Source organism: Narcine bancroftii, chromosome 7, assembly GCF_036971445.1.
Source record: "Narcine bancroftii isolate sNarBan1 chromosome 7, sNarBan1.hap1, whole genome shotgun sequence".
Lineage (NCBI taxonomy): Eukaryota > Metazoa > Chordata > Chondrichthyes > Torpediniformes > Narcinidae > Narcine > Narcine bancroftii.
This window is the reverse complement of record NC_091475.1, coordinates 99,040,140-99,061,038: the sequence shown is the minus strand read 5'-3', so window position 1 is coordinate 99,061,038 and position 20,899 is coordinate 99,040,140. Positions and strand designations below refer to the sequence as shown.

Below are 20,899 nucleotides of genomic sequence, written 5' to 3'. Positions count from 1 at the left end.
CGGGGGTGTCATTGAACAACAGTTAGTGAAGGCCATTTACCTTTTTCAGTCGCCATCTACGCCCCCCTGAGCTTAAATACAGCGTGTTTGACAGGGAGCTCCTGGCATTCTACCTTGCCATTAGACATTTCTGCTATTTTCTGGAGGGCAGGCCATTCACGGTTTTTACCAACCACAAGCTCCTCACGCAAACCTTCTCTATGTTCAAGGATCCCTGGTCAGCATGGCAGCAATGCCACCTATCATACATATCAGAGTTCACTAACACCATCTGGCACCTCTCTGGTAAGGACAATATCGTGGCCGACACCCTCTTTCGACACACCATCCAAACACTGTCCCACGGGCTGGACTATTCCTAAATGGCGCAAGCCCAAAAAGAGGATGTGGAAAAGCAGGCTTTCCACACAGCCATCACCAGCCTCCACTTTGAAGACATCAGCCTGCCAGGCAGCTCCGCACATTGCTGTGTGATGTTTCCACTGGCTCACCACACACGGTCATACCACAGCAATGGAGGTGCCAGGTCTTTGAGGCCATCAACGATTGTACCCAGTGTCAGACTTCCAAGGTCCACCAATATGTCAAGACCCCCTTCCATCAGTTCGACCCACTGAAGAGGCAGTTTGAGCATATACATGTCGACTTTGTGGGCCCACTACCTGTCTCCCGGGATGCCCGGTACCTGCTAACGGTGGTAGACCGTACAACTAGGTGGCCAGAAGTCATCCCGTTAAAAGACACTTCAACTGATTCCTGCACCAGGGCACCACTCACGCATTGGATTGCGAGGTTTGGGATACCTGCTCATATTACCACTGACAGAGGGGCACAGCTGGCAACTCTCCTAGGTGTTAAACTGCACTACACCGTCACCTACCACCCACAATCTAACAGCTTCATTGAACGCTTCCACTGCCACCTGAAGACAGCTCTCATGGCCCGTTTAACCAGCCCCAGCTGGGTGGATGAGTTCCCCTAGGTCCTCCTGGGCATCTGAACTGCATCCAAAGAGGACCTGCATGCCTCCTCTGTGGAACTGGTATTGGCGCCCCATTAATCCTGCCAGGTGAATTCTTCCCACTGCCCGAAGTCCCAGGTGCCGAGGGGAGAGCAGTATTGCACAAACTAGGGGACAGTTTAGCCTCCTTCACACCACTCCCACCGCCCCCCCACCCTCACACCATGGGCGCCGGCCTGCGTCCATTCATCAGGACTTATTAAACGCAGACTTTGTTTTTGTCCGCCACAGACTGCATTCCACCCCCCTCCAACGACCCTACAAGGGCCTGTACAAAGTCCAATGCAGCACGGGCAAAACCTTCACACTGGACATTGGGGGTAGCGAGGAACTGTTCATAGCCGACTGCACATCTCGACCTCAGCCTGCTGGTCATGTCAGCACAACCCAAGCTCTGGGGTGAGTGTAAGCCCTCTATACATATTCAATGAAACATTAGGAATGGCACATTTGGCGTAGTGGTTAACGCAACGCCAGCGATCAGGATCGGGGTTTGAATCCCGCGCTGTATTGTAAGGAGTTTTTACGTTTCCCTGTGTCTGCATGGGTTTTCCTTGGGGGCTCTGGTTTCCTCCCAGTGTTTGAAACGTACCAGAGGTGTAGATTAATTGGGTGTAAATTGAACGGCATAGACTTGTGGGCCAAAATGACCTGTTACCATGCTGCATGTCTACATTAAATTAGTGATGGTTTATGAGCAAACGCAAACCAAGGAGGTTAGGTAACCTTGGTTCAGGAGAGAATTATTAGTTTCAACAATTTCCCCTTAGTTCTGAAGATTAGATTCATTCCCACAGAAGTTTATTGGAGGTAGGATGCACCATTGCAGCAAGGAAGAAACATAGAAAATAGTTGGAGGAATGGCATGACCTTAATTGTACTAATCTTCACAAGGAATTATTCTGGATGTGGTGCAGTTCCTTAATGTCCTCGACTGCATGCCAAATTGAAATGAGTAAGATACAGATGAATCTCTGAGTCATTGAATTTGGAGAGGCATCCACAGGGCCTTCACAGACTGATGGAGTGAAAAGCTTGATTAGGTTGAGAAAGGCCATAGGTGCTGGTGCTGCGCCCTGAACATTTCAGAGAGTGAGGATCATTGAGAAAGTGTGCAAGGGCTGGACTGGGAGAGAGACAATATGATTCTGTGGCGAGTGAGGAAGTGTTTCAAGGTCTGGAGAAAGTGATATCAAGATCAAGAATGCGTAAGGTAGGGAAGATCAGTGTGGGGCCAGCAGCAACCTTATATTGGGGCATTAGTCAGAAACATTTTGGGAGACTAGAAGATAAAAGTTGTCAAGAAGCCTGAAGACTGGCAGGGAGGGTGTGCAGGAGTAATAGTGACCAATGAAAATGGACGTTCATGGGCGAAAGCTCATATGTTTAGGGACCACGCACTGGGTTTAGGATAAGTTTGTCCCACTAGGACAGGGAGAAAATGGTAGGAAAAGGGGACTGTGGTTGACAGAACAGGTGAGGCAGCATGTTAAGAGGAAGAAGAAAACTTATATTAGATTTATGAAGCAGAAAATAGGAAGGCTCATGTGAATTACATGGTAGCCAGGAAGGAATTTAAGAAAGGGCTTAGGAGAGCTTGAAGGGAGTACAAGAAGGCGTTCTATGCATATGTGAAGAACAGCAGAATGACAAGAACGAAGGTGGGGCCGCTAAAGGATACAGGAGGCAACATGTGCCTGGAGGTTGAGGAGATCCTAAATCAATACCTTGCTTCAGTATCCACAAGAGAAAAAGACCTTGATCAGGGTGAGGTTGGAATAGAACAGGCTTCTATGCTGGGCAATGTTGAGATTAAGGAAGAGGAATTGTTGGATCTTCTTAAAAATATTAAGATTGATGTCCCTGGGTCCAGATGTGATATACCCCAGGTTGCTATGGGAAGGGTGGAAAGAAATAGGTGGGGCATTGGCTATGATCCAGAGATGCTGGAGGACTGGAGAATGGAAAATGTGGTTCCCTTGTTTAAAAAAGACAATTGGGAGAATACTGGGAATTATAGACCAGTGAGTCTTGCATCAGCAGTGTACAAACCTTTGAAGGGGATTTTTAAGGATAAGGTCCCCCATGAGAGACTGGTTCAGAAAGTCATGAGATCCACAGAACTTTGGCTCTGTGGATTAAAAATGGTTTGCAGGTAGAAAGCAGTGAGTAGTTGTGGATGGAAAGCATTCTGCCTGGAAGTCAGTGATTTGTGGAGTTCCACTGGGATCTGTTCTGGGACCCCTGCTCTGTTTAGTTTTGTTTTATGAGACCTTGGGTGGATCCCCACCTCTCCCCCACTCTTCTACCAGGAATTTGGGCAGAGCCCCAAGCTCCAGGGACACTTGCTCTTTATAATTTTTATAAATTACCTAAATGAAGAGGCAGAAGGATGAGTCAGTAAATTTGTGGATGATACCAAGATTAAAGTAGTTGTGAATAGCGCTGAAGGTTTCTGTAAAAAAATAATTAGACAGGATGCAGAGTTGGGCTGAAAAGTAGCAGATAGAGTTCAATCCGGAAAAGTGTGAGGTGATGCATTTTGAAAGGTCAAACCAGAAGACTGAGTAATGGTTGGATACTTAACAGTGTGGAAGAACAAAGGGACATTGGGGTCCAAATCCATGCATATCTCTAGCTTGCCGTGATAGGATAGTTAAGAGGGCCAATGGGATGCTGGGCTTCATTCATAGAGGGATTGAGTTCAAGAGTCAAGAGGTCATATTACAACTCTTCAAATCTCTGGTGAGACCACACTTAAAGTACAGTTTTGGAAGGATGAGGAAGCTAAGGAGAGGGTACAGAGGAGATTTACAAGAATGTTGCCTGGAATGGAAAACAACTCTTATGAGGCAAAGTTAGAAAAGCTGGATCTTCTCTCCTTGGAGTGAAGAAGGATGAGAGAAGACTTAGTAGATGTTTACAAGATTCTGAGAGGCATAGATCAGCTGGACAGCCAACAACTTTAACCCCCAGGGCAGGAACACAAACACGAGCAGACACCTCCACAAAAAAAGGGAGGAAATTTTGAGGGAGACATCAGGGGTAAGTTTTTTTTTAATATATAAGCAGAGTTGTGGGTGCCTGGAATGGTAGGGGAGGCTGAAATATTAGAGGCATTGAAGAATCTCTTAGACAGGCACAAGGATGAAAGGAAAATATAGGGTTATGAGATAGGGCAGGTTTCAAATAAGTAGGTTGAAGGGAAAGTGGACACCTCCAACATCCTAATAATGATCCAGGTTCTTTAACTTTTGCTAAATTAGTAGTTACTTCTCAAGTTAAGAACAGTTTCATTTTTCAAGTCTGTGGAATTCTGGACTGAATCGAAGACTTCTATTCTACTTTGGGGATGTGAATGTAGTGATGAGTAACCATACTTGAACAACAACTTGTCTGTGTGATGAAGGTACTGTTGAGTTGGGAATACCAGGACTTGGAATCATTGGGACTGCAGGGAGGGTGACAGATTTACTCGCAAGCATTGTGTGCAGCTTGGGATAGGGATACAGCACAGTGACAGGCCTTTTCTGCCCATGAGCCTGTGCCACCCTATTACACCCAAATGACCAACACTCCCCTTACACCAGGATGTTTTGAACGGTAGCAAGAAACCAAAGTGTCTGGAGCAATCTCAGGCAGATACGGGGATAACGTACAAATTCCTTACAGACAGCGCGGGATTCGATCCCAGGCCACTAATGCTGTAATGATGTTGCACTAATCATGCTGCCCATATTCTGATACACAATACAGCCACGGTGACTCTAAAACTGATTTGTATTAGATGGTGTTGAGCGTCTTGACTCTATTGGAAGTATACTCATCATCCACTCAGATGGAGACTATTTGATCACACAACTGGTTTGTAGAAAGGCATTGGTTTTGCTGCCACAAACTCCAAGTTACTGGTCCAGTCAAATTCTGGTCAATGATAACTACCCAGATGTTGATGGTGGGAGACCATCAAATTCTAGGCCTGATGGTTAGATTCTGTCACATAGGAAGTGTTCATTGTCTGACACTTATGTGGCATCATTTGATTTCTGAAGGTACTCAAGGACTTCCTGCATGCAAACAAATACAACTATAATTTCTTTCTTAGGTGCTGCAAGCTGAATTAAACATTGCACAATCATCAGAAAACAGACCTGCTTCTGGTCAAATTGATGACGATGATTGGACATGGGGCACTGCCCTTCAGGATTGCTTTATTATGGTCCTGGGCTTGTTACTGAGGTGAACAAGGGAAATAGCAGATGCTGGGGTCTAGTGATTATTGACTTCCAACAAGCAAAATCATCTTCCTTTGTCTGATGCAAAAACTTTATTCGAGGAAGTACTTTGCCGTTGGTCTAATGTGACAGAATATATAGATATGTTTTTGGGAGATAAATTTGGAAAGGTTTGTTAGAGTAAGTCACATACAAACACTTTAAAACAGATCTTCTTTGAAATACTGGAGCTCCGCTAATGCTAGACATATCGGCTCCACAGCCTTTGCAGAAGCTTTGGAGAGTGCCCAAGAGACTTCACTAATGGATTGTTGTTTACAAAAAGGCAACATATGAATGAGCTTGTTTGAGCCACATATTGTCTGGAAGGGAACTTGTTATTCTAAGAGGATCATGTGGTTTTGCAAGCAGAGAGAGTTAAACAGGCTTTGTGTGTGTGTGCGTGTGAGAGAGAGAAAGAGAATGAGAGAGGGAGACACAGAGATCAGTTCTACAGTGTTACAATCAGCAATAGCAGCTGGGACTGGAACAGGACAAGCTGGAAAACTTGTGGAAAACTCAATTTGGAAGACAGATTCTTATTTCAGCCTGGTCAAAGCCCTTGTGGTTCATGCAAGAGAAGAGGACTGGATGTCTAATGTTTAACTTGGAATACGAGAAACAAAAAAGGAATTCTGTGGTGATCTGAAAGAATGAGGTTATCATCTGGAGAACCCTAAAGGGAGCAAGTTTCGTCAGCAAGACACTGGAGTGGCTGATTAAAAAGGAATCAGTTGTGGATGTCCTGGAACAACAAATCACTCTTTAAACCGACAAGAACCATTTACCTTTCAAGCACCAAAGCCTGATGAACTGTATAAATGTTAAGTTCTGTGCACACTCCTGTTCGGCTCCGAATCATGGGTCCTCTACCGGCACCACCTACGGCTCCTAGAACGCTTCCACCAGCGTTGTCTCCGCTCCATCCTCAACATCCATTGGAGCGCTTACATCCCTCACGTCGAAGTACTCGAGATGGCAGAGGTCGACAGCATCGAGTCCACGCTGCTGAAGATCCAGCTGCGCTGGATGGGTCACGTCTCCAGAATGGAGGACCATCGCCTTCCCAAGATCGTGTTATATGGCGAGCTCTCCACTGGCCACCGTGACAGAGGTGCACCAAAGAAAAGGTACAAGGACTGCCTAAAGAAATCTCTTGGTGCCTGCCACATTGACCACCGCCAGTGGGCTGATAACGCCTCAAACTGTGCATCTTGGCGCCTCACAGTTCGGCGGGCAGCAACCTCCTTTGAAGAAGACCGCAGAGCCCACCTCACTGACAAAAGGCAAAGGAGGAAAAACCCAACACCCAACCCCAACCAACCAATTTTCCCCTGCAACCGCTGCAATCGTGTCTGCCTGTCCCGCATCGGACTTGTCAGCCACAAACGAGCCTGCAGCTGACGTTGACTTTTTACCCCCTCCATAAATCTTCGTCCGTGAAGCCAAGCCAAAGAGAGAGATAAGAATTTCCTGCAACCAGTGAATTTGGAGGAATGAAAAGTGAGATTGGACTGTGAACCAAATAACTTTTCTGAACTTGCACACACATTACATTCATGTACACTTAGAATTAGAAGGGAGTTAAGTCAATCATGATAAGTTAAAGTGTGATTCTGTTTTCATGTTTAAAGATAATTAAAAGCAACTTTTGTTTAAGTAACCATTTGTCTTGGTGAATATCTATTGCTGCTGGGTTTATGGGTCCTCTGGGCTTGTAACAATAATAATACATCAACTCTCCAAAACAACTCCTTGTTCAAAAAAGTGCTGTCTTGAGGTTAAGGGCATGCACTGTCCAAAATTCAGCTGTTTCATCCACATTTTGTCACAGCTGCAAAGACACCAGGAGCCAAGTGGTCCAACACTGAGCTCAGCATTAATGGGGAAGTGGTGATTCTTCCATGGGGAAGTGGTGATTCTTCCATAAACTTTTCTGACAATAGAAAACAGACAGACTCAGCTTTCAGCAAAGTTATTGAGGGTAATTAACTGGATTATATTTCAGCCTGTACTTGGACAATTTACAACATTGTCAGGTGCTACTGGTATACAAAGTTCTATTTATTTATTTGTTTGTTTAATTTATTAAAACAAATATTGGACTGTATGATACTTTTTTAGTACCAGATAATTATAAAAAATTCAGCATCCTACTTCATGGGCGTGAGCACTTGTGGTTTATTCTGCCAAATAAGGGTAAGAGGTTCAAGACAATCACAGACCTCATTAACTTTACTGAAATAACAACAGTTCAATAAACCCAAGGCAACATATCAAAATATGCAAATCCAATCATAAAAAATTGGCCATCATCATTTCAAATGATGTACCAGTGAGAGCCGGAACAGCAGCAAAGAGCCAGATTCAGCAAGGTGAGGCCCGGCAGGAACAGCCCAGACATGGCAAAGATATGTGAGAGAGCGGCGAAGGAAAGTCCAATTTTTGATCTTTTAGCAATTAGAATAAGATTCACAATAGAGAAAGAGAGAGCGAGGGGGCGGGGGGAATAGAGCAGGGGTGTGGGGAATTGAGCAAGGGGGAGAGAGAGCGGAGGGGAGAGAGGCGGGGGAGAGGGGGAGGAGGGGAGAGAGAGAGGAGGGGAGAGAGAGAGGAGGGGAGAGAGAGAGGAGGGGAGAGAGAGAGGAAGGGAGAGAGAGAGGAGGGGAGAGAGAGAGGAGGGGAGAGAGAGAGGAGGGGAGAGAGAGAGGAGGGGAGAGAGAGAGGAGGGGAGAGAGAGAGGAGGGGAGAGAGAGAGGAGGGGAGAGAGAGAGGAGGGGAGAGAGAGAGGAGGGGAGAGAGAGAGGAGGGGAGAGAGAGAGGAGGGGAGAGAGAGAGGAGGGGAGAGAGAGAGGAGGGGAGAGAGAGAGGAGGGGAGAGAGAGAGGAGGGGAGAGAGAGAGGAGGGGAGAGAGAGAGGAGGGGAGAGAGAGAGGAGGGGAGAGAGAGAGGAGGGGAGAGAGAGAGGAGGGGAGAGAGAGAGGAGGGGAGAGAGAGAGGAGGGGAGAGAGAGAGGAGGGGAGAGAGAGAGGAGGGGAGAGAGAGAGGAGGGGAGAGAGAGAGGAGGGGAGAGAGAGAGGAGGGGAGAGAGAGAGGAGGGGAGAGAGAGAGGAGGGGAGAGAGAGAGGAGGGGAGAGAGAGAGGAGGGGAGAGAGAGAGGAGGGGAGAGAGAGGAGGAGGAGAGAGAGAGGAGGGGAGAGAGAGAGGAGGGGAGAGAGAGAGGAGGGGAGAGAGAGAGGAGGGGAGAGAGAGAGGAGGGGAGAGAGAGAGGAGGGGAGAGAGAGAGGAGGGGAGAGAGAGAGGAGGGGAGAGAGAGAGGAGGGGAGAGAGAGAGGAGGGGAGAGAGAGAGGAGGGGAGAGAGAGAGGAGGGGAGAGAGAGAGGAGGGGAGAGAGAGAGGAGGGGAGAGAGAGAGGAGGGGAGAGAGAGAGGAGGGGAGAGAGAGAGGAGGGGAGAGAGAGAGGAGGGGAGAGAGAGAGGAGGGGAGAGAGAGAGGAGGGGAGAGAGAGGAGGGGAGAGAGAGGAGGGGAGAGAGAGAGGAGGGGAGAGAGAGAGGAGGGGAGAGAGAGAGGAGGGGAGAGAGAGAGGAGGGGAGAGAGAGAGGAGGGGAGAGAGAGAGGAGGGGAGAGAGAGAGGAGGGGAGAGAGAGAGGAGGGGAGAGAGAGAGGAGGGGAGAGAGAGAGGAGGGGAGAGAGAGAGGAGGGGAGAGAGAGAGGAGGGGAGAGAGAGAGGAGGGGAGAGAGAGAGGAGGGGAGAGAGAGAGGAGGGGAGAGAGAGAGAGGGGGAGAGAGAGAGGAGGGGAATATGGCAGCCAAGGCTGGGAAATACTCCTCTTGCAGGATGTGGGTCGTCTGTGAGAAGTGCATCCAGTGGCAGCTCCTGACAAACCAATTTAAGGATTTGGAACTGGCAATGGATGAGCTCCAGATCATTCGGGAGGCAGAAGGCGTGATTGACAGGAATTACAGGAACACTATCACATCTAAGAGGAAGGAGGAGCGTATATGTGTGACAGTTAAGAAAGGGAGAGGGTAAGGGAACAGGCAGGCAGTGCAGGACACCCCTGTAAGTGTTCCCCTGAATAACATTTTGGATACTGTTGAGGGGGATGATTTACCAGGCACAAGCCATGGTGATCAGGTCTCTGGCTCGGAGTCTGGTCCTGTGGCTAAGAAGGGAAGGGAGGAGAAGAAGAGATGAGCTGTAGTGATAGAGGATTCCATAGTCAGGGGGACAGATAAGAGGTTCACTGGAGGAGATCCAGTATCATGGATGGTAGGTTGCCTTCCTGGTGCCAGGGTCCAAGATATCTCAATCAAGTTCATGGCATTCTCAGGAGGGAGGGTGAGCAGCCAGATGCCGTAGTCCAGGTAAGGACCAATGACATAGTTAGGAAGGGTGAAGAGGTCCTGCAAGGCAAGTTCAGGGAGTTAGGCACTAGGTTGAAGAAAAGGATCTTCAAGGTAGTGATCTCAGGATTGCTACCCTTACCACATGCTGGTGAGGTTAGAAATAGGAGGAAAATGTTGCTTAACAAGTGGCTAAAGATATTGTGTAGGAGTGAGGACTTCAGCATTCTAGATCATTGGGCTCTCTTTCAGGAAGGTGGGACCTGTTCTGCCAAGACTGTTTGCATCTGAACTGGAGGGGGACAAATATCCTTGCAGGCAGGTTTGCTAGTGCAGCTCTGGTAGGTTTAAACTATATTTGCAGGGTGAAGGGAACCAGAATGCCAAAACAGTTGGAGGAGTGGAAGAGGGAAAAGATGATGTTAAAATTGCATGCACTGTTAGAAGTCAATGGGTTGAACATTGTGCATCTATTTCAATGCAAGAAGTATTGTAGGAAAGGCAGATGAGCATAGGGCATGGATTAGCAAGTGGAATTATGACATTGTGGCCACTAGTGAAACTTGTTTGCAGGATGGGCTCGACTGACAGCTCAATGTTCCTGGCTTCCGTTGCTTTAGATGTGATATGGGTTTGTATTATAGACTCCCCAATAGTCAGCGAGAATTGGACTCCCATACTGTAAAAGGGTTGGATGGCATGAAGTACGTCAAATGTGTTTAGGAAAGTTTTCTAAATCAATATGTAGAGGTACCAATAAGAAAGGGTGCAATACTGGATCTCCTATTAGGGAATAAAGACAGGACAGGTGACAGAGGTATGTGTAGGGGAACATTTTGGATCCAGTAATCATAATGCCATTAGTTTCAAGTTAATTATGGAAGAGGATAGGTCTGGGCCTCAGGTTGAGATTCAAAATTAGAGAAAGGCTAAATTTGTGGAAATGAGAAAGGATCTTGTATGTGTGGATTGGGAGAAGTTGTTTACTGGCAAAGATATGCGAGGTAAATGGAGGACCTTCAAAGGTGAAATTTTGAGAGTACAGAGACTGTGTGTTCCTGTCAGGATCAAAGGCAAGGTTAGAAGTTATAGGGAACCTTGGTTTTTGAGGAATATTGGGTATAATGGTAGAACAGGTAGATGCAGCATGGAGAAAATTAGGTACTTGAGGAGTATAAAAAAGGAAAGAAAAATCTCAAGAAAAAAATAAGTCTAAAAGAAGGCATGAGGATACTTTGGTAGACAACATGAAGGAAGATCCTAAGAATTTCTACAGGTATATTAAGAGCAAAAGGATAGTCAGGGACAAAATTGGTCCCCTTGAAGATTAGAGTGGTCAGTTATATATAGAGCCAAAAGAGATTGGGGGAGATCTTGAATGTTTTATTCTTCAGTATTCACTAAGAAAATAGTCATGGAGTCATGGGAAATAAGGAAAACAAGCAGTGAGGTCATGGAACCTATACAGATTAAAGAGGAGGAAGTGCTTGCTGCTATAATGCAAATAAGGGTGGATAAATCACCAGAGCCTGACAAGATATTCCCTTGGACCTTGAGAGAGGCTTGTGTAGAAATAGTAGAGCACCTGACAGAAATATTTAAAATGTACTTAGCCATGGGCGAAGGTGATGGAGGATTTAAGGGTAGCTCATGTTGTTCCATTGTTTAAAAAAGGCTCCAAAAGAAACCCTGGAAATTATAGGCCCGTGAGCCTGACACCAGTAGTAGATAAATTATTAGTAGGTGTTCGAAGAGATTGGATGTACAATTATTTGGATAGCCAGGGACTGATAAGGGGTAGTCAACATGGCTTTACACTTGGTAGATCATGTTTCATCAATCTTGTAGAGCAGGGGCTGGCAACCTATGGAGGCTCGAAGACCTGCAGACTGGATATTATGTGGACTGCAGGCCTCTGGATCCGGCCTGCAATCTAAATTTATATGTACAGCACTGCCACCAGCTTCCACCTGTCCATCCACTGCCGCCAACCCTCCCCCGACACCTCCACACCACTACCACCATTCCCCCCCCCCCACTCCAATCCAGCCCACCGTTCAACCATTTACTCACCATCTAGCCCACATATGGTAAAAGGTTTCCCCCCCACCAGTAATAACATTTTTTTTTTAGGAGATTACCACAAAAGTTGACAAAGAAAAGGCTATGTTATCTACATAGACTTTAGTAAGGCCTTTGACAAGGTCCTGCATGGGAGATTAGTCAAGAAGGTTCAAGCGCTGGGTATTCATGGTGAAGTAGTGAATTGGATTCAACAATGGCTGGATGGGAGAAGCCAGAGAGTAGTGGTGGATGATTGCTTCTCAGAATGGAGGCCTGTGACTAGTGGTGTGCCTTGGGGATCTGTTCTGGTACCATTGCTATTTGTCATCTATATCAATGATCTGGATGATAATGTGCTAAATTGGATTAGTAAATTTGCAGAAGGACACTAAGATTGGAGGTGTTGTGGACAGTGAAGAAGGTTTTCAAACTTGCAAAGGGATCTGGTCCAGCTGGTAAAGTGGGCTGAAAAATGGCAAATGGAATTTAATGCAGACAAGTGTGAGGTGTTGCATTTTGGAAGGACATACCAAGAAAGGACATCCACAGTAAATGGTAGACCACTGAGGAGTGAGTTAGAACAGAGGGATCTGGGAATACAAATATATAGAATTCCCTGAAAGTGGCATCACATATGGATAGGGTTGTAAAGAAAGCCTTTTGTATATTGACGTTTATAAATCATTACAGTACAGGAGCTGAGATGTTATGTTAAAGTTGTATAAGATATCATGAGGTTTACTACAGGAAGGATAGCAATAAGAAAGAGAGAGATAGAGAGAGTGCAGAGAAGATTTACTAGAATGTTGCCTGGTCTTCAGGAACTGAGTTTCAGGGAAAGGTTAAGCAGGTTAGGGCTTTATTCCCTAAAGCGTAGAAGAATGAGGGGATATTTGATGGAGGTAATTAAAATTATGAGGGGAATAGACAAGAGTAAATGTAAATAGGCTTTTTTCATTGAGGATGGGTGAGATTCAAACTAAAGGACATGGGTTAAGGGTGAAAGGGGAAAAGTTTAGGGGGAACATGAGGGGGGACTTCTTCCCTCAGGATGGTGGGAATGTGGATCGAGCTTCCAGCTGAAGTGGTAGATGCAAATCAATTTTAACATTTAAGGGATAGGAGAGGTATGGATTTAGTGCAGGTCTGTGGGACTAGGCAAGAAAAAATGGTTTGGCACAGATTAGAGGGGCCGAAGTGTCCTGTTTCTGTGCTGTAATTTTCTATGGTTCTAAATGGTGGCATTCTTAAAAAGGGAGAATATTTAAAAAAAACTCTTCCTGTTCAAATCAACTATGCATATATGAAAGCAGGTCAAGAAAAAATTCCAGAGGATTATTAACTTGGCCAGTGGCTTCATGGGCACCAGACTTCACTCCACCCACAACATCTACAAGAGGCGGTGTCTTAAGAAAGCAGCCTTGATCCTTTACACCCCCATCACCCAGACCATGCCCTCTTCTCTCTGCTATGATCGGGAAAAAGGTACAGAAGCCTGAAGACAAGGACTCAACAGCACAAGGGCAGCTTCTTCCCTGCTGCCATCAGATTCCTGAATGAACTACAAACCACAGATACTGCCCTACTTCATTTTTTTCTTGCACTATTTTTAGTTATATTGTAATGCAGTTTATATAAACATTTGCCCTGTGATGTTGCCGCAAAATGAATTTTGTGACATGTTAAATGACAATAAATTCTGATTTTGATTCATTTCTGGTGCTCATCACCTCTCTTTCAAATCAATTAGATGCAGGGTTTTGGCCCAAAACATTGACAATTTTGCACTGCTCTCCTCTCCCCCAACCCGGAAATGTGAGGTCCTCAAGCAGTTCATGTTTTACAATCAGATAACAGCAGCACAAATATCACAAGCAGAACAGATGGTGCCAGGTTCTTGGTGAATGTAGAGAAAATAACCGTTCCAGTCATGACACCTGTCACTAACATGACATTGAACCCAATTATTATTTTACATTGAGCATAAATTCATTCGTTCACTAGAAAATACAGATCTAAAATTTCCTAAAGAACCAGGGAGGAAATGACAAGTTACTTTATGGAGTAATTTTTTTTATACTGTGGGGTTCTGTCAAGATTGGAAAATCAGAAATCTCAGACATGAATAAAGGTGGAAGAAAAAAAACTGGATAGTAAATAAGACCTGATACAACAGGATTGTCCAACTATCCCTTCCAGACAGTTGGTTTTTAAATAGCACGGTAATGCAGTTCTACTTCTGGCATCCAAGTTCACAGATAATTCATTGTAATCTCTCAGTGAGTTAGAAGGAGACACATATCAGTTCTTTAAATACTTAGCCATATTATCAAACCAAAACTCAGCAGACACTGACAGAATTCCTGATAATCCAGATTCATTTTGTTGATTTCACTTCCTCGTCTTCAGGCTTCTGTACCTTTTTTCCCAAATGCAGCTATTCCAATTCAATAACCTCACCAGAAATTATACATTTACTACATTTTTTTTAAATGTGAAAATTAAATGGCTTCTATCTAATTGATCAGAATTGTCATATGTATTACTGTATATTTCACAATTAACTTTTGATATTATCCACTCAAATATAATTCAACTCAGTGAAGTCTAAGATGTCTGACCATTACTTCCTTTATCTCACATTTAGATATTAATTTCAATCACAACTACATCAGAAATCAAAGATACAAAATTTATCGGCCAACCTTTTTAAGCGGATTCCCCTTTTATAATTTTAGATGTTATATATCATCATATATCAACAAGATATCAATCAAAGATTTTGATAGCACTTCCAAAGGTTGTATACGTACATTTATTGATTTATATATACACACAAAACACACACACACACATTTACATATATATGTGGAGAGGGAGAAAAGTTAACAGAACATTTCTAATAGGATTATTATAAATAAATATTAACATAAAATCTAATTATCTGCTTTTGTATCATCCAGCAGTCACACTCCACTGCTCTCTGCTGTTACAAGACTGTCATCAGTAGATTTAAGATGAGTGGATTCCTATGATGCTCAGATCAATGTCAATGAGCAAACAATGATCTACTGGAAGAACTCAGTCAACCAGGCAGTACTCATGTAGAACTGATCAGTCATATGTTTCGGGTCAGAACCCTTTACGAGTTAAAAGAGAGTAATATGACACACGTATAAAGGGGGACCCCTCAGTAACTGATCTGCAGGATGGCTCAAAGTGTGTGGAGACTAGCTAGTCAGCATTGGGATCAAATGATATAGGCCCAATGCTAGGTCCAGGTTTAGAAACAAAAGTCATGAATGCAGAGTATCTGAGGGAGTGGGCCCCTTGTACCAGACTAGTCCAGAAAATCACAAGTGAACAAACATTTTCAGTGTGATTAAGATAGGACTTTACTAAATGTGTTCATTTACAGACCGAGACAACCTCAGATAAATCAGAAACACATTCTGAAGCCCTCCATGTGTCCCTCTTATCACTCTGCATGCTATTTCCACACTGCGTAACAGCTTAAACTTTAAAAGTTTAATGATGATTTAATTCAAGGAGGGATGTGGAAAACTACAAAGTATTTGCATTTTCCAAGTTGAGTCTCTGCAAGCATAAACTGACTGGATGACAGGAGGCTGACCCATTTCATTTTTATGCATCACACACACTAACTTTATGCCTGAAGTAAAGAGTTCAGGTTTCCTGTAAACAACCCAGCAATGAGTACAAGTTACTGTTGTCCGGAAATGAAGTTTGTTAATCATTCACCATAGAAGATATTTCCTTACTGTTCCAGGTGTTCTGTGGAAAATCTATGACTGGGGAACATCTTACCTCCTGTGCATTTTCCATGTCATTACTTGCAAACTCAAATAGCAGTTCATTTTTTCCAACTGCTGTCGCCATAGCAGTGCATTCCTTGCGCCACACCAGTAGATGAGTTGGTCCACTTGATATGGGGAAATGTCCTTTTCATCAAAGAAAATCGGTTCCCATCAAACTACAGATATTTCAGTTCACAGCCAGGAATAAATCGAAGCTTTACAGTTTGATAGGAGTCCCAAAGAAATTCAAAATTCCCAAAGCAACAAAGAGGATTATGAAACTTCGGATGTAAAAGCAGTGAGTTCCTGTCCTGGATCCTGTTTCCACATTTATATGTTTCCTGTACAGTCCAAGTTGTTCAATTCTGGAAAAAAAAAATGATTATGTCATTTAAAGCAAGTTTGTAATGGAAGTTAAGGATATGAATGCTTCAGATCACAGCCAATGGTTTTATTCAATTTTAAATTTATTGTCGTATAAAACTAGAGACTAAAGTTTGGTCTTTTACAAAAGTTTGGTCAAAATTTCATGAACACAGTTAATAACTGTAATTATTTTCCCACATTCCATTCAGAGAGGGATGACTTGCCCAACAACTGATGACAAGACGATTTAAAAAAATACTCTCAAGGTAATCCTATCGGCCATCTCAGAAGAGTCTTCATGGGATTTTGTGTTTACAAAACAACCTTTAGCAGCTTTCTGCTGTTCCCTTATCTCTGTTACAACCTTGCAAGAAGCAGGAAGGAAACAGCATTGTCTACGTCATGGCAAGCCAGAAACTGCAGACAAACATTCTCCATAAATTTACATGAGAAATACAACTCTTGTTCAAGAGTAGAAAATAAGTTAATGATTAATTTAACAATCTATTTTTTCTAACTTTTTTTGGTTGAGATTGACCTGTTTTGTTAAATCAGACAAACAATTCAAAATACAATATATAGGGCTGTGCAAGAACTCTGTGACAGGACAACTAATGTTAAAATAAACTAATTTGATCATATTTGGTGTGTAAGAGTTGAGCCAACTTTTAAATTAAATGCATGGAATTCAGGGAAAAATCTCTTCTGGAAATGCAAATGTTAAGGATTGGAAATTGGTGATCAACTCCTGTTCAAAATAACTGAGAGGGTAACTGCAGCAATAGTATACAAATTTAAAGTGAGAGCAAGGAGGGTTCACATACACTATCTTGGAAGGTGTTATATAAGACTGATACAGCAAACAGAATTCATGAATAGAAACAGAGAGTACCAAAGCATGGTTATAACTTATAAATCCAAGAAAGGCTGCCTGTCATGTTGATTATGTTCTTCTTCTTTGGCTTGGCTTCGCGGACGAAGATTTATGGAGGGGGTAAAAGTCCACGTCAGCTGCAGGCTTGTTTGTGGCTGACAAGTCCGATGCGGGACAGGCAGACACGGTTGCAGCGGCTGCAGGGGAAAATTGGTTGGTTGGGGTTGGGTGTTGGGTTTTTCCTCCTTTGCCTTTTGTCAAAGGACCGCGGGCTCTGTGGTCTTCTTCAAAGGAGGTTGCTGCCCGCCAAACTGTGAGGCGCCAAGATGCACGGTTTGAGGCGTTATCAGCCCACTGGCGGTGGTCAATGTGGCAGGCACCAAGAGATTTAACATCTCACTAACTCCTTTTTCATTAAAGTTCTAGCTATGAATAAATATTCACAGCAATAAATAATCTGCTGAAGTGTCAGAGATACTAATACAATGATTTCCCAAGAAACTTACTGGGGTGTTTTACAAAAATTAATGGGCGTAACTTTTCCTCAGGCAATGATGGTGAACTCCAGACTACTTTTAATACCGGTTGATCCACTTCAAGAAAAAAAAACTCTTGGTGGTGAAGCACAAAATTAAATCTTGCACTACTTGATTCAGGACATTTCATTTTATCAGGTTGCACTTGCATTAGATTTTAATGCAAGCGGATTTCAGCAGAATAATTCCTTATTTCTTCCTTGCTCTTTTGAATTATGTTCCCACTATGTATTAAAATGGAAAATTCTAGTTAGGGCAACAGAAAAATCTTTGACACTTTGCTGGAAGATGGATAATTGCCACAAAATGGATAATTTGATGAACATCCAGATGACACTGAAAATTTTTATACAAATTCCTCCAATATAAAGACAATGAGTCTTTTGATAATGCAGTTGAGAGCTTCATGGGTTAATTAGGACCCCAGATTGAATGGTAAGGGCACATGGGTGGACGATGTGCCTCAGTGCTCTTCCAACTTGTATCAAATATTGAGCTGTTTCATCAAGCAATCTTTGTTGAATATATGACCAAGAAATATTTTATACCTTGTATTGCTATATCCTTGTAGAATTGAGATATAATGTTGAAGCTGGGGCTTTGCAGTCACTGAATTTGCCTTACTTTGCCTTTATCACTATTAACCTCATGCCGAGAGAATTATCATTTGGCCCTTGACCAAATTCACTTTTGAGCATTAATTGTACTTTGTGACACGAAAATTGTTTTTTAGAAAATACAGATGTCGGTAATTCAGATGCATCTGTAACAATAGTGTCTGGTCAAAACAATTAGAGGCTTTGACCTTTCATTGTTCAGTTCACAAGAAACAAAAAAAACATTTCCAAAAATCAGAAATATACAAAAAGTGCTGTGAACATTTTAAAATAATTAGGAAGAAACTAATATGCATATTAGAGAGGATCATACGCTCAATCCAACCTTAAAGACAACATCAGAGGGATAACCTTTACGACATCTCATTGTGTAAAATAGATGATGATGAATTGGTTGCCCATTTTACTTGTTTCAATTCATTTTGCATTTGAAAACATTGTATTTAACATCGGACCAGATCAAGATCTATATCTCGATATACCGTATATACTAGTGTACTAGTTGATCCCATGTAAAAGTCGACCACCCATCTTTGGGCCAAAAATCAGGTATTTTCCATATATCGCAAGCAAGCACTGACCTCCCAACTTTTGGCCCTAATGACCTACCCATTTGAGCTTCTGACGGTCCAACAGTGGACCTTCATCCCTCCCCCAACTGCAGACCCCCGCTTTGGCTGCCCAGCCATTCAAGCTCCTGACACCTGTATTGGGAAGGGCTGTGGCTGTCACATGACACATCAGCTGCCAATCAAGGTTTGGTTCCGCCTCACCCATTAGTGCACACTTTGCCACTGTGTCCATGTAAATTACCTGGACTGGACTCTCCAGTCTGCCTGTACTTGGCCTTGGTCCTTGGCTGTTGTAATTGGATTAACCCTGCTGGCATTGAGCCATTTTCCCCTGCTAACAACTTGAGAGCTCCTGACTGTGCAGATCCTCACCTTGGCCACCCATCCATGCTTCTGACAACCCAACTCCAGATCCTCGCCTTGGCCGTCCACTGGAGCTCCTGACACAGCGAACATGGATGCCTCCTGGTCCTGCCCATCCAAGCTCTTGATACCTTGAATGATGCAGGTACTTACCACATTTAAAAGTAGTATCCATGTAAAGGTTGACCTCCCCCCACAATTTGACCTGAAAAATTGGTCTCCAACACTTGACCATTCTACAAGTATATACGGTAAGGCTATATTTGATTAATTCAGGTACTTTTTTCAGTATGATAGCCATTACAAAAAAAAATCCAACAGTTGGATACTTAACATTATAGAAGAACCAGAGGGACATTGGGGTTCAAATCCAAAGCTCTCTCAAAGTTGCCTTGCAGGTTGATAGGACAGTTAAGAAGGCCTATGGTATGCTGAGTTTCACGAATTGTGAGATTGAGTTCAAGAGTCACGTGGTAATGTTACAGCTCTACAAAACTGTGGTGAGAGCACACTTAGATATTCTATTCAGTTCTTATTACAGGAAAGATGTGGAAGCTAAGGAGAGGGTACAGAGGAGATTTACCAGGCTGTAGCCTGGATTGCAAAGTTCGACATGAGGCAGGGTTAGCAGAGTTGGGACTTTATTCTTTGGAGTGAAAAAGGAAGAAAGGAGACTTAATAGAGGTCTACAAGATTATAAGAGACATTACCCATGCAGGGCAACCCAGGAAGGTTGGCACCACTCGAATGAGGAGCATGGATTTTCCAGACACCTAGCCTCGATGGTCCTAGATCAGGATATACCTCACTAGCTCAGCAACTCCAGAGTGACTGTGAAAGTAAACGGACATTCCACTAAATGCCTAATCGACACAGGCTCTACTGAAAGCTTCATAGACACGGACTATGCAAAAGTCCAACCTGAAGATGTATCCTTCTAATTACCACATATTTCTCACGTCTAATTTACATTCTATGTGTGTTCAACAAAATTGTATAGTACACCTGTCGTTTGAAATGGGGGAATTCTGTAAATTTCATTTGTATATTCCTGATGAACTGTGTGCTCCGGTGTTGTTGGGTCTGGACTTCCTGTGCCACCTTAAAAGCATGACCTTGGAGTATTCTGGTTCCCTCCTCCTGCAATGGTTCAGAATGGAGGGCCCCTAAAATCCAAACCCACATGCAGCCTCTCCACACTGAATATTGACACCCCTCCTCTCTTCCCAAATCAGTCCCCAGACTGCAAACCTATTGCTAACAAAAGCAAGAGGTACAATGCAGCAGGCTGAGTTTATAAAGTCAGAGACTCAATGTCTGCTGAATGAAAATATCATTGAACCTAGCACCAGCCCATGGAGATCACAAGTGGTAGTGGTAAAGGGGAAAAACAAGTCCAGGCTAGCAGTTTGACTATCGCCAAACTATTAAACAGTACGCACTCCTGGAAGCATACCCCCTCCCTCGTATTTCAGACACGGTGAATGATATTGCACAGTATCAGGTCTATTCGACCATCGACCCGAAAGCTGCCTATCACCAACTGCCAATCTGTTCTGAGGACTGTCCATATACAACATTTGAGGTTAACGGTCGTCTCTATCAATTCCAGAGGGTCCCTTTCAGTATCACTAATGGGGTTTCTATCTTCCAGAGGCAGATGGACAGAATAGTGGAAGAGTATGGGTTGAAGGCTACCTTCCCTTACCTTTATAACGTCACCACCTGTGGCCACCTCTCCAGAGTTTTCACCACGCGGTGAAAGCCCTGAATCTCACTTATAACTCTGACAAGTGCGTGTTCAGGACTAAACGGCTGGCTATCCTTGGCTACGTGGTGGAGAATGACATAATTGGCCCCAATCCCGATAGAATGCACCCCTGTTAGAGCTCCCCATCCCCAGGACCACAAAGGCTTTGAGGAGATGCCTGGGATTTTTTCTCATATTATGCCCAGTGGATCCCTCAATATGCTGATAAGGTTCGCCTTCACTTAAAAGTCACTAATTTCCCCCTCTCGGCTGAAGCCCAAATAGCTTTTAACTACC

At 43.8% G+C, this 20,899-nt stretch overlaps 1 protein-coding gene across 7 annotated transcripts in view; it reads right to left on the bottom strand.

The window, feature by feature from the left end:
* The window catches only part of LOC138739134 (ETS-related transcription factor Elf-1-like), a 154,931-nt gene that overhangs the window by 79,239 nt on the left and 54,793 nt on the right, over window positions 1–20,899 (bottom strand). For 6 of the 7 annotated variants that reach the window (XM_069890635.1, XM_069890636.1, XM_069890632.1 and 3 more), the window contains one exon: window positions 15,535–15,889. In XM_069890635.1, coding sequence (XP_069746736.1) covers window positions 15,535–15,606 — 72 coding nt within the window. In that variant the 5' untranslated portion in view covers window positions 15,607–15,889. Of the gene's footprint in view, window positions 1–15,534; window positions 15,890–16,114; window positions 16,237–20,899 lie in introns of those variants that run through there. The other variant, XM_069890637.1, reaches the window with a different exon arrangement.